This window comes from Pholis gunnellus (assembly GCF_910591455.1).
Source record: "Pholis gunnellus genome assembly, chromosome: 1".
NCBI lineage: Eukaryota > Metazoa > Chordata > Actinopteri > Perciformes > Pholidae > Pholis > Pholis gunnellus.
In genome coordinates, this window is record NC_136528.1 from 17,101,965 (window position 1) to 17,115,456 (window position 13,492).

Below are 13,492 nucleotides of genomic sequence, written 5' to 3' on the forward strand. Positions count from 1 at the left end.
TTCAATCTTCAATTTGGTTCTCATGACAAAAATAATAAAACTGAGGTAAAGGAAATAAATCAATTCAACCAACTCAGGTCATCAAAATTTTTGTTTTTGTTTCTGAATGAGTTTCAAAACTAGAATTACCATTTTGCGTTTGTATGCCCTCGCCAACTAATCAAGTTGCGGTTTGAATCCATGCCTGTCCAAAATTTGGAAATGTTTGTGAAATTGCCATGATTAGCATATGTCTTATAACTCATTAATTCACGTGGCATGGTTTAGTATGTCATAAAAGAGGTCATACAAAGATAAATTGTTATGTATGCCAAAAGAATTCCATTAGTATAGAATGTATGTCATAAATATAAGTCTCAGTATAGTGTATACCATAAACATGTTTTAAGAGTCACATAGTATGAAAAAAAGTCATGTTGTTATTAGTATGTCATAAAAATGTTATTGTAGAGTATGATTGTATAGTTTGTGATAAAAAATAATGTAAGTCATACAAATGTCTTAAAAATATGTCATCATATAATATGCCAGGAAAAAGGGTCAAAGAATGCCATAGGAATGTCATCCAAATCCACAAATTGTAGTATGCAATGAAAATGTAAAACAATGTCATAGTATGATATACCTTCTTACCTTTAGTAGACTACGAGGGCAGCCTCAGAGATGAGCAAGACTAGACTTTGGTTGGAGTGTACAAAATACAAACTAGTTTTATTTGTTTCTTACAAAAAAAGTAGGTTAACGGTTACAAAAATGGATGACTCAAAAAGTTAAAAGAAAAGACAAATTGTCAAAAGCCAATTCTACCTCAAGATCAACGTACTCTTACAGTTTTTACATGTTTCTTTCAGTTAACACTTGTTTCTTGTCCTTCCAGTCCAGCACCCCTGAGTGAAACGTCAGTCCGGATATTTCTTTACATGGTGTACATTTTTTGCATCAATCCAAGGTTACTTCATTTCCTTATCTTAAACAATTATAATCTCAAGAGTATATAAGATTATACATTAATCACTTAAAATGATCATTAAATGAACACTGCAATAATGTTTTCGTCACTTTAATGCTTTAGTCACAAACTGTTATGACGTCAACTTTGTCCAGGAGATTACAAAAAGTATTTTAACAATATTACCCAACCTTTGTTAAAACGGACCAACAAAAAAAGAAAGCAGAAACATTTAAAGGGACAGTTCAGATGTTTAGAAGTGTGGTTGTACTTCTCCACAGTCAGTGAATTAATCCAGTAGATGGAGTTTGAAGATACAGACGGGAGTAACAGAATTGGGAGCAAAGCAATGTACTGCTGTGGACGTATTTTAGACACCTAAAATAATCAATATCAGTTTTAGTGTAACACCCAAAATATCCCTTTAAGTGTAAAAATGAAAGACATTTATTTATAAGAAAAACATACCAACATTGCAGAGATGAAAGCAAAAAAGGTGTCAGGGTCTCCACACACGAAAGCACAAACCCACCTGACCCACAATAAGTAAAAGTACAAAAGTATTGGCATGACAAAAAAAAGTATACTGATTATACTGAATAGCCCATTGCAAATACAGTTAGTCTACTGGATCAAACTAAAGACAATACTAAGCTCCCTGCCAACGTGAGGCGGCGTCGCCTCAAACAAAGCATGGATCTCTCAGAGCGATCAAGGTTTATTGTGTCACTAATCGCAAGCGGGGGCTAATTGTGTGTGAGGACAGGGTTTTGAGGGAAACAATTCAAAATCTAAATGTGGAATCAATAAGCAACATTCTCAAATTAAAACATGCTTTTGAATAAAGATAGGATAAAAAGCACCATAGTTCTTCCCCTGCCTTATGTGCCATGTGGTGCGTCAGATTTACCTTTTGTATACAAACAGATCCACTAAAACCGGTTCTTTCTTGTATGAGTAATCATGTGTAACTTCAGAGCTGAGTTGCGCTGAAATCTTTCATCACAAACTGAGCAACTGAAATGTTTTTCTGCTGTGTGGATTCTAATGTGTCTCTGAAAAGTTGAACACTGGTTAAAAGATTTCTTACAGACTGAGCAGCTGAAAGGTTTCTCTCCTGTGTGGATTCTCATGTGTCTCTGTAAAGCTGAACACTGGTTAAAAGATTTCTTACAGACTGAGCAGCTGAAAGGTTTCTCTCCTGTGTGGATTCTCATGTGTGTCTTCAGAGATGCATTAAAAGTGAAACCTTTCTCACACACTGAGCAGCTGTAAGGTTTCTCTCCTGTGTGGATTCTCATGTGTTTCTTCAGATCTCCATTAGAAGTGAAACCTTTCTCACACTCTGAGCAACTGAAAGGTTTCTCTCCTGTGTGGATTCTCATGTGTCTCTGTAAAGCTGAACGCTGGTTAAAAGATTTCTTACAGACTGAGCAACTGAAAGGTTTCTCTCCTGTGTGGATTCTCATGTGTGTCTGTAAAGCTGAACGCTGGTTAAAAGATTTCTTACAGGCTGAGCAGCTGTAAGGTTTCTCTCCTGTGTGGATTCTCATGTGTGTCTTCAGATCTCCATTAGAAGTGAAACCTTTCTCACACTCTGAGCAGCTGTAAGGTTTCTCTCCTGTGTGGATTCTCATGTGTCTCTTCAGATATGCATTAGAAGTGAAACATTTCTCACACACTGAGCAGCTGTAAGGTCTCTCTCCTGTGTGGATTCTCATGTGTCTCTTCAGATATGCATTAGAAGTGAAACATTTCTCACACACTGAGCAGCTGTAAGGTCTCTCTCCTGTGTGGATTCTCACGTGTCTCTTCAGATATGCATTAGAAGTGAAACCTTTCTCACACTCTGAGCAGCTGTAAAGTTTCTCTCCTGTGTGGATTCTCACGTGTCTCTTCAGATATGCATTAGAAGTGAAACCTTTCTCACACTCTGAGCAGCTGTAAGGTCTCTCTCCTGTGTGGATTCTCATGTGTCTGTTCAGATCTACATTAGAAGTGAAACATTTCTCACACTCTAAGCAGCTGTAAGGTCTCTCTCCTGTGTGGATTCTCACGTGTCTCTTCAGATCTACATTAGAAGTGAAACATTTCTCACACTCTGAGCAGCTGTAAGGTCTCTCTCCTGTGTGGATTCTCATGTGTCTGTTCAGATCTCCACTCGTGCCAGTTGTTGTCCCACACTCAGAGCAACTAAAAATGTTCAAATAGTTTAAACCAGACTGAGGTTCTCTGGTCTCCTTCCAATCATCACCGTTATCAGTGTCAGAAGAGTCTCCAGTCTTCTCATCAGTATCTGGTCCTTGATGTCTATCTGGATCTGAGTTCCTGCCTGGTTCTAGTCCTCCACAGTCCTCTCCATCAGCTTCTGTTTCCATCTGGTCAGTTTCTCTTTCATGAAGCTGTGAGGACTGAGCTTCCTCTTCATCATCTTCACTTGTCACAGGAGTGAATGAGAACTTGACATCAGCCTTCTTCAGTCCCTGAAGCTGCTCACCCTCCTGACTGGTCCAGAGTTCCTCCTGTTCCTCTTTAATGTGTGGAGGCTCTGGGTCCTCCTGTTCCTCTGTAATGTGTGGGATTTGGGTCCTCCTGGTCCAGACTGGAGCTCCACTCCTGCTGCTCAGGGGGAACCTCTTCTTTAACCACCAACAGCTGCTGGACGTCTGCAGGAAAACAGAAAACACACACAGAGACGTTACAAAGAAATGTTAGTATTGAGCAATAATAATAATGCATTTTATTTGTAACGCACTTTTCATTCAGAGAATCTCCGAGTGCCACAGAGCCAGTACATAGTTAAAACATAGTTAAAACAAACTATAATAAAAAACTAGTAAACATAAGCACAATAGAAAACAGTGAAAGAACAGAAACACAAAAGAAATAGCTGACAGTGATTTAGCACAAGGTCAGAAACGCCTTCCTGAATAAAAAGGTTTTTAGGCCAGTCTTAAAAGAGTCCAGTGTCTGTGTTGCCCTTCGGTGGTCAGGGAGACTGTTGCATAGGCGCGGCGCTGCCGAGCCAAAGGTCCGGTCGCCCATGGTGTGGAGCTTGGTGTTGGGGACCCAGAGGAGCGAGCTGTTTGAAGATCTGAGGGTGCGGGTGGAGGTTTGGGGAGTGATGAGTTCTTGTAGGTAGGGAGGTGCATGTCCATTTATGTATTTATATGTGAGTAGTAGGACTTTGTAGTCAATCCGGAATGAAAAAGGGAGCCAGTGTAGTGAGTGTAGAATGGGTGTTATGTGCTCATACTTCCGGACTCTCATCAGGATACTGGCAGCGCTGTTTTGGATGTATTGCATCTTCTGGATGCTCTTGCCAGTGATCCCAGTGAAGAGTGAGTTACAGTAGTCCAGTCTTGAGGAGATAAAGGCACGGACGAGCTTCTCTGCATCAGACAGGGTTAAAATGGGGCGGAGTTTGGAGATGTTTTTGAGATGATAAAAGGAGGTTTTGCACAGGTGTTTTATATGGTCATTAAAAATAGTCTCCTGTACATACACTTTGTTTTCCTGCCATCATTCCCTCTTACACTCCCTGTGCACAGTTACCAAACAGACATAACGACACAAATTGTAAAGACACAATGCACCAGCAGCAATGAGGTCATCAATAGTCACATGGCAAAAAAAGTCAACTGTGGGCAGTTATAGTTGACTAATGTACGTAAACCTGCCACCGTAGAAACAGTGGATATAACCTTCAGAAGCAGCCACAACGTAACCGTGGACGTGCATCATAGGAGCGCTCGGTTTCTAAACCAACAGCACTCCACCTTGGTAGTCAGCCGTAGAGAACATCCATGTAAAGATGATGAAACTGAAATGTGACAACGACACATCCTGAACTAATAAACTTTGTCTAGAGACTGCTCTCAGGAACCTATAGGTCAAGGTTGAACCCCCCCCCATCCCCTCCTACACACACACATGATTATTTGTTGCTTGTAGTATTTAGGGAGCAGTTTTCTTTGATGATTTTGTGTATATGTGTTGTGATAATAGCTGGATATTATTAATGGAACCAGATAATAATTTAATCAACTCTTATGTGACCATGAACATATGAACCATTGTAGAATTCAACAAGTTGCTAAATCCATGTGGTGTTATCAAAGAGAACAAACTGAAATATTTTCTGTCATATAGAAGCTGAGCGAACAGATCAGAAGAAGAAAAAGATTAATTGCAACCGAATATCACTCCAAACTAAATTAGAAAGTTAGCAGCTGGAGCATAAACACCAGTGGCGGGCCGTGCATTTTATACTTGGGCCTTCACTGCTCAAATACCACCTTATAAGCACATGATGGTGCCATAGCTAGGGTTATTATTCGTTTCTTGGGCTGTAACTATATAAAGTTACGTATTCGTATTAAACCGTTTGGTATGAGGCTTACAAACCGAACAATACGTTTGAATAATACTAGTGCATTTGGAAAATGCAGAAGCTTAAATTATAGGAAATATAATGTTTTCTGCGCTCACTAGGAGACAGTGGTCTGTGTGACCTCTGAACCGGAACAAAAACAGCGGAGGCCCGCAAGTGTTCCGGGAGGCTAGGCTAACTAGCTTAATGGGAAAAACAACAGCAGCAACATGCATTCTGCTACACACTCAAGGGCCATTCAGATATTAGATGTAAAAAAAACAAAACAGTTGACTTACCAAATGCGGATTCCATCCTCTTTTCTTTGTTGACAAAGAGTTTAATCCCACGGTTAAATCCCAACTCACAAATCCGTTTCTCTTCCAATTTCAGCCATTGAGTGTTAAAAAACAAAGCTCGCTAAAAAAAAAAGAAAATACAAAAAATATCTTAATTTCATATATATCGTTCAATATGAACTCGTACTACTCCGACTAAGCCTCTGCTGTAAATTTCGTTTCTCACATGCTCGCCCACTGACCAATCACAGCACAGAATCTCACTGCAACTCTGCTGCTGCTAATGCTGACATAGTTGTAGGCCAGCAGGCCACTCTGGCGGTCAAAGAATTTCAAACTAAAGATCTGATTGGTTGAAGACTATGACAATCAACAATATCGTCCCCATTCACTTAAACTGCACATGGAGGCACTTGTGAAGGTGTGTTCACACCAAACGTGATGAACGCGGCGCGAATGACGCGATGAACGCGATTCGCGCCGCCGGTATCGCCGGGGACTATTTGTGTTCATTCGCGTGAATCGCGCTGGACGCACCGGAGAGGGGGCGCGGCTTATCAGCCTGAAAGCCGTTCGACTGTCCGCCATCAACCGTGGAAAAATCACCTCTATTTCTGCTCAGTACGTGTTGTGGAAGTCCCAGATATCACGGGAAACTAAACGCCGTCATGTCTGGTTCATAACATAGTCCGGAGGAGCTCCGTGGATTTCATCGAGCTCACTGTGTCTAGCAAGCCACACGTCTGCTGTTTACCACAGCTGTATAAACACAAAATAAACTGATTTGGCTGTGATTTAACGGCAATAAACCGACAAAAAGGGACTCCGAAATAACAACGTAATGATGCCGATTTGTACTTGTTTTCTCAATGGAGCTCGGATCGATCGGCGATAGGCTATGTTAACATTATAGCAGCTCCATCAACACTCATAATCACGTCATCTAGCCCAGTGAGCACTAACCCGGATTTCAACGTTGATATTTGGTTTAAATCGCGGTGAAATCGGGTCTGAACGTCTTAGACCTATTTTCACCCTCATTTCAACCGGCTAAATTACGGTTACAATATCAACGTGTCACAAAACACCAATTTCTTTTAAAATATTGATGGTGTGTTCAGTTGTAGGTTGAAAGAGACGCGATTTTGGTTACTTTAAACTTATTTCTCCAAAATGATATTATGCTGGCCGTTGATATGTGGTCTATACGAAGACGCGATTTCAACGCATTTAATGTTTCATATAAAACGTATTAAATATGGAACTATAGACTCTGTGCTGTCAACAAGAAGCTCCCAGGACATCATCATCTGGTCCGTTAAATACATTACTTTTAAATCAGACAGTTTGCTTACAGCTGTAACGCGCATGCGCAAGTCCTCTACGCCACAGTCTGGAGCTTCGACTGCAGAGACGAACAGCAGCAGACACGTTGCGGCTCCAGAGCAACGAGAAACGGGCTACTAAACCCAAGGCTTAACGCTCCACATACTTTGTAAGTACATTGACTATTTTAAACCTTAAATTATAACCATTTCTTTCACTTTATGCTGCCCACACGATACTGGATGGGCTGCTCATTCTGGCATGCTAGCTTGTGCTAGCTTGTAACGTTAGCATGCCAACTTAGCACGTGCTGCTGCGACGATACAAATTAAACGTAAAAAGTAAACTTAAATAGTCTCCCAGACTTTAATGTACAGTATGTGTATGTTTGGTGTTACTAATGCATTTGGCTTCGTGGACTGTCGTTACCTATAAAGTACTTTTAAAGCTTATTTCGCATCGGAAATACACTGCAGAACGCGAGAGGGGCTAATTACAGATTGGATGGGGGAGGAAGTAAACAAGGCCTGTTTTGCAACCAATACGGCCAAAACATTGTATGTTGCTGCATGCTAAACAGCAAAAAATGTACAGTATAATACAGTGTAATGCACAATGTTGAGAATGTTACTCTATAAATGTAATAGCTAGTAATATTTATCTTGTTAATAGTGTAATAAGTAAGCTGTATTTACTTTATTAATGACACGTTACTTATTACATGTGAGTACATTTTCATTATTTTTTGTACAACTTTTTTTAACTGGACAATAATGCTGAAAAGTTTTATTCACCATAAATAGGCAGTGTAAACCTCACAACACTGATCAACATTTAATACTATCCAACTTGTATTAAAGTTCTTCAATATAACTTGATTTAAAATTATAAAGGGCTACTATAATGATTGATCTTTTCTACATATATTCTAGCCTAAGCCTTTTAGCAAAAGCCAATTTGGGTGTAACCCCTTTGTAATCACCAACATTTTGATAAGAAACTGTTAGTTAATTGCATGTATTTTTCTCGGTAACTGTAACTGATTCCAATTATATTTATTTGGTAATATGATAATGTAATTCTACCTAACAATGTACTAATTGTAACAATATTTTTATTTACAGGCATCTTCCCTGTCAAACACCCACATGGACAACATGGACAACGCAAGTTGTCTACATGAAATGTACTTGAATTTGTCAATTCTCCGCACAAGCTGAATCTAACACAACTACATTTTACATTACAGTAATTAAACGTCTGCTCAAACAATAATGGATTACAATTATTTGAAAGAACGGAGGGTACGAAAAGCCAAAATTGATGCTTTAGCTACTTCCAACACAACTGATGGTGGACAGGAGGGATCTTTTGCACACGTGGAATCCGACACATCTGTTAATGAGGGTTCCAACACGTCTCTACGAGAGGACTTGTCCATGTCTGCACTCGAGGGGTGTTCTACACACTGTCTTTTTCTGAAGTTAATAACATTTTTCATTGACATTCCACACTGTTCATGCTAATGTATCATGATTTTACTCTTGTTAGGTTCTGTACGCACTCACCTAGAGGCCAGCACCATCAGCCCAGAACTGTCAGACCATGGGCACAGAAGTCCGCAGACACAAACACAAAGAGGTGAGGCTTAACCACTAACAAAGTACTACATTCTGCCCTGTAATAAAGACCTGAAAGTATCTCCTAATTTCTTTGACTTTCAACTTCGTATGACTCAACAAAATACTTGACTGATATGTTCAACACAGTATCATAACATTCCTTTTCCATCTGTCCATCAATTTCGCCAGGCAACAAGAAAAGTCTGTTTCCGATGTCCACAGCAAGTAAGTAATAGCTTTTAGACTGAGGGATTTGTCTATAATACCTACATCAATGACCATTTAATGTTTTTTTTTAAAGAATTCCAGAGGGTGGTGCTGGGAAAATTGGTGGACCTCATTGAGGAAGTGAAAAGAATTGGGAGAGGGGTAGAGAACGAAGGACTTGAGAGACAGGTGCCAACATTAAGAAACAACGAGGAGCTGGATGAGCTGGATGAGCTGGAGGGCAAGCTGCAAAATGCTGAGCAGCGGGCATTGTTGGTAAAAAAAGAAAAGATTTTTAAAGATAATTTCTTTTTAAGCTTTAAACATTTATGAAAAAACTGAAGTCGGTATCTAAGAGCACAGAGCAATAGATTGTACGCCTTTATTTTTAAACAGGTTCATCTGCTGGCCAAAGTGGGGGGGAAGAATATCAAAGATGCCACAAATAAAATCATGGACAGGTATGAACGTCATACCAACACGGTAATATCTGACAACTAAAGAAGTGGAAATAAAATGTATATGGCATGGACATCATGGAGCCATTCTAAACAGGTGAGCATTACTGAACAGTTGAAACAGCTTAAGTGACACTATGCGTTTTCTTATTCACAGACTCTTCACAAACAGATTAATGGCCACTTTCAATATGAAAGGAGGTGGTCATAAGAAAAAGAGGGCCTTCAGGGAAACTGAAGTCTACGCCGTTGTTAAAGGTAATATATGTTCTAATATGCAAAATACATTTAATGAATGGTTGTACAGTCAAAGTCTCTCATTTCATGATCTACTATATTCAATAATGCTATTCTCCTAATTTTATAGAGGCTGTCATACGGTCCGACCAAAGTGCCACAGAGTCAGCAGTTGACAGAGCCATGGCAGACCATCTCAAACAGGCTCCTGGGAGGTCCGGTGGGGGTGGTTTTGAAGAAAAAAAAACGTTATGTTTACCCCACACTGGGAGCAAGCTGATTTCAGCAGAAAATAGTTTTATTTCCATAGTTGTTCAGCTTTAATATGTTATTGTGCTTTTATTTAATAAATATAATTCTTGTTATTTTTATATTGTTCATTAATAGATCCAAATGTTAATATATTATGATTATTTAGCTTTGTTATATTTTTGTTCCATTTTATTGTGCTTTTATTTAATAAATGTAATTCATGTTATTGTTATATTGTTCCATTTCATTTTGCTTAATAAAAATACTTCGTGTTATATTGTTCATGCATTGTTTGTTAATAAATCTAAATGCATCAAAAGCATTGTGTTGTCCTTTTAAGTGAAAAATGTTAATGTATTATGACTAAGTATGTAACTTTTAATGTGCTGTGGGTTGTCTAGTTGTCATCCTATACCCAGAAGTACTGTATGCATTTTGGCATTTAAAACACGGTTAAAAGTGAACGTTTTTTAGACGACTATATATAGTCGTTGTTTAAACGTTTAGGTTTAGACCAGATTTCAACGGGATTTGCGATACTGGCTTTCAACTGATAAATGTGGATGTGGTTTCTTAGTGAGCATCTAAAATGAGGATATACTATTATTAGCACAATGTAGAGGACGAAAAATTGTAGTATTGCAAATCCCGTTGAAATCTGGTCTACGCGTGAACGTTCAATCACCGTCTATGAATAGTCGGCGAAAAAACATTCACTTTTGAACCAATTCTGAACGTCTTTTCAACGGTGGGCGTAGACGTCTTTTGAACGTCTTTTCAACGGAAAAATGCTCACTGGGAGACGTAAATACGGCAGCTCTATTTCATTGTTTGTACCATATGGTTTACACACACACATGTATACACATAGTTTGGTCCAGTCTCTACTGATATGAGGGATCTTAGAGCTCTGGCTGAACATAGGCGGCTACAGTATTTATTTCCTGATTCAACAAGCGCAGGACTTCACTGATGACATGGGGAGCAACTCAACGCTGATAGGCTATCGCGCTGGAGCGTCACGCGATTTTTTCGCAGAGGTTCAAATATTTCAACTTCTGCGTTTGGGGCGATTCGGCGTTTCGAAGCGCCAATCGCGCCGCGCAATCGCAAATTCGCGTCCTGACATAGACTTTGTATGTAATCTCGCTGCGTTCATCGCGCCGCCGGCATCGCCGGGGACTATTTGTGTTCATTCGCTTGCATCGCGTCCATCGCGCTGGACGCGCCGAAAAGGGGGCGTGGCTTATCGGCCTGAAAGCTGTTCAACTGTCCGCCATCAACCGTATAAAAATCACCTCTATTTCTGCTTAGTACGTGTTGTGGAAGTCCCAGATATCACGGGGAACTAAACGCCGTCATGTCTGGTTCATAACATAGTCCGGAGGAGCTCCGTGGATTTCATCGAGCTCACTATGTCTAGCGAGCCACACGTCGGCTGTTTACTACAGCTGTATGAACACACAATAAACTGACTTGGCTGTGATTTAACGGCAATAAACCGACAAAAAGGGACTCCAAAATAACTACGTAATGATGCCGATTTGTACTTGTTTTATCAATGAAGCTCGGATCGATCGGTGCTAGGCTATGCTAACATTATAGCAGCTCCATCAACACTCACGATAATATAGACGTAAATACGGCAGAGTCTATTCATTGTTTGTACCATATGGTTTACACATACACATGTCTACACATAGTTTGGTCTGGTCTCTACTGATATGAGGGATCGTAGAGCTCTGGGTACTACATGGCGGCTACAGCATTTATTTTCTGATTTAGCAACGGCAGGACTTCACTGATGACGGGGAGAGCAACTCAACGCTGATAGGCTGGAGCGTCACGCGATTTTTTCGCAGAAGTTCAAATATTTCAACTTCTGGTTTGGGGCGTTTCGACGCGCTATCGCGCCATCGCGTCTGTACATAGACTTTGTATGTAATCGCGCCGCGTTCATCGCGTTTGGTGTGAACACACCTTGAGTCTGCAGGCCTCGGGCCTCTCTTCTTACCTAGAGACACAGAGGTGAAATCTGATTGGATAAAAGCTCTACTTAAAACAAGCTGCACTGGAAGCAGAGCAACTGAGGAACACAGTAGCTGTGCAATGAGAAAATAAGCTAATGGGAAAAATATTTGTATAAATTATGATACATGTAGTGTATTAAAGAAAAATTATGAAATTATAAAATAGCTATAACTTTGTGATTCTGTTTAGGCCAGCAGAGAAGGCTTTGCAGGCCCTGACGGCCCACCACTGATAAACACAACTGCGAGAAGAAATAAAGTGAACAAACCTGCTCTTTGTAACCGGACTTCAGGATTGAAAACAGCGTCCAGTAGTTTCCGTTGTCGCTCGTTCTCCTCTTTTGAACGGGAGACTTCCTCCTCGTACTCAGCTATCGTTCTTTCAAACAGACCAACTATCTCTTCAACAGCCGCAGTTCGTCGCTGGTTGACTAAAGATCTCAGCATTTGGACTCGAGACATTTTCACCAAACAACAGAAACTTTTCCTCCAGACAAACTCCGTTAAAAACGGTTTGCTCACTCTGAACTGATACTTTATCAACACAACAAAGAGAGACTGCTGTTTCTATTAACGATCGGCGCCATGTTGTTAATGGAAGAACATCCGGGTTCGTTGCAACTTTGTGGGTAACCTTCAAAATAAAAGCCTTTAGAAGCTTCTATGTGGATTTCATTGCAGACTTGGTGCATATAGCGCATTTTATCAAAATAATACTTCATCATTGTCATCTTAAGTTAGTGGTTCAAAAAATGAGCGTTCTGTCTGTCAGGGGTTTTGGCCCATCGTCTTCAGAACATTTCTGATTTCCTTGACCTAAAAATGAGCATTTTAAGATGTTTCGAGAGCAACATTTTCAATGATAACGTTAAAGCCATGTCAGTGGGCAGTGTATAAGAGATCTTAGCAGTAAAACATGAGAATCAGGTTACATGTTGCAATGAATGATTCAAACTACATTCTGAAAATACAGAAGAGGCTAAAATGATCAAAACATCAGCACAATGAAAGTTGACAGTGTTTCATATTCATACAGTAATAGTATGTTATTACATTATACTATAAGTGTTACATACGTGTTGGTGTTGTAAAATTGTAGCCGAGGGGAAGATATTCATCATTCTAATATGCTCCGAACTAATCAATATACGTTTTAAAAGTACATCACATTATCATATAAAATCAACATAAAGTTATCACCAGATAAGCTGTTGCTGCCTGTGTTGGTGCGCATTGTTTTGTCTTGTTTTTTATTATTAATTCCGTCAGATTAATCTGATTAGCAATTTCTCTAATTCCAAACCAATGCAATTAAACTAAGCCAGAGGCAAAGTCTTTTTGTGTGATTAACTTGATCTCAGGCATTGTTTCTCCCTATAAACAGATACTGACGCTCGTTTTATCCCCTCTGTGTTTGTGTAGCTTACCAGTGCTCCAGTCGAGGCGGGGAACTGGAACTAGAAGTGAGCGATGACTGAAGAATCAACATATCTGGACAGTCCGTCACTGTGCTGCAGGGAACAATCACACTATAGCCACATGCAAGCTAGGAGGGTTGGGGCTGATGGAACAGTCATTATGTACCCACAAACAGGTGTTGTACCATATGATTTAAAAACGTTTTAATACAAATGAGTCAATTAAAACAAAGCGTTATTGTCCAGACTGGTCAATCCAATACTGAAACATCACTAAGCATGACAACACACAACAGGATGTAAAAAATACATCTCACACTTT

The 13,492-nt window shown here is 39.8% G+C and overlaps 2 protein-coding genes and 2 long non-coding RNA genes across 4 annotated transcripts; 2 read left to right on the forward strand and 2 right to left on the reverse strand.

The window, feature by feature from the left end:
• Positions 1-690: 690 nt before the first annotated feature.
• On the reverse strand, positions 691-3,475 carry LOC306700645 (uncharacterized protein). The gene has a single exon (XM_079165721.1). The coding sequence runs from the start codon at positions 3,325-3,327 to the stop codon at positions 1,882-1,884; it is 1,446 nt and encodes a 481-aa protein (XP_079021847.1). The 5' UTR covers positions 3,328-3,475; the 3' UTR covers positions 691-1,881.
• LOC306700655 (uncharacterized protein) lies at positions 3,359-12,328 on the reverse strand. Its single transcript, XM_079165733.1, has 2 exons — positions 12,022-12,328; positions 3,359-3,615 (listed from the first exon to the last, which is right to left on the reverse strand). Exons 1-2 carry the CDS (start codon positions 12,212-12,214, stop codon positions 3,482-3,484), a joined length of 327 nt encoding a protein of 108 aa, XP_079021859.1. The 5' UTR covers positions 12,215-12,328; the 3' UTR covers positions 3,359-3,481.
• On the forward strand, positions 8,468-8,985 carry LOC306700672. Its single transcript, XR_013767213.1, has 3 exons — positions 8,468-8,587; positions 8,758-8,793; positions 8,870-8,985. It is a non-coding gene; the product is annotated as an uncharacterized lncRNA (long non-coding RNA).
• On the forward strand, positions 8,999-9,696 carry LOC306700666. Its single transcript, XR_013767212.1, has 4 exons — positions 8,999-9,051; positions 9,172-9,236; positions 9,391-9,491; positions 9,601-9,696. It is a non-coding gene; the product is annotated as an uncharacterized lncRNA (long non-coding RNA).
• Positions 12,329-13,492: the final 1,164 nt, after the last annotated feature.

Excerpts from the sequence above, each read along its gene's own strand:
- LOC306700645 (XM_079165721.1), bottom strand. The coding sequence starts at position 3,327 with ATGGAAACAGAAGCTGATGGAGAGGACTGTGGAGGACTAGAACCAGGC.
- LOC306700655 (XM_079165733.1), bottom strand. The coding sequence starts at position 12,214 with ATGTCTCGAGTCCAAATGCTGAGATCTTTAGTCAACCAGCGACGAACT. Across the intron at positions 3,616-12,021 it reads AGTCCGGTTACAAAGAGCAG|ACGTCCAGCAGCTGTTGGTG; the intron begins GTTTGTTCACTT and ends GTTTTCCTGCAG.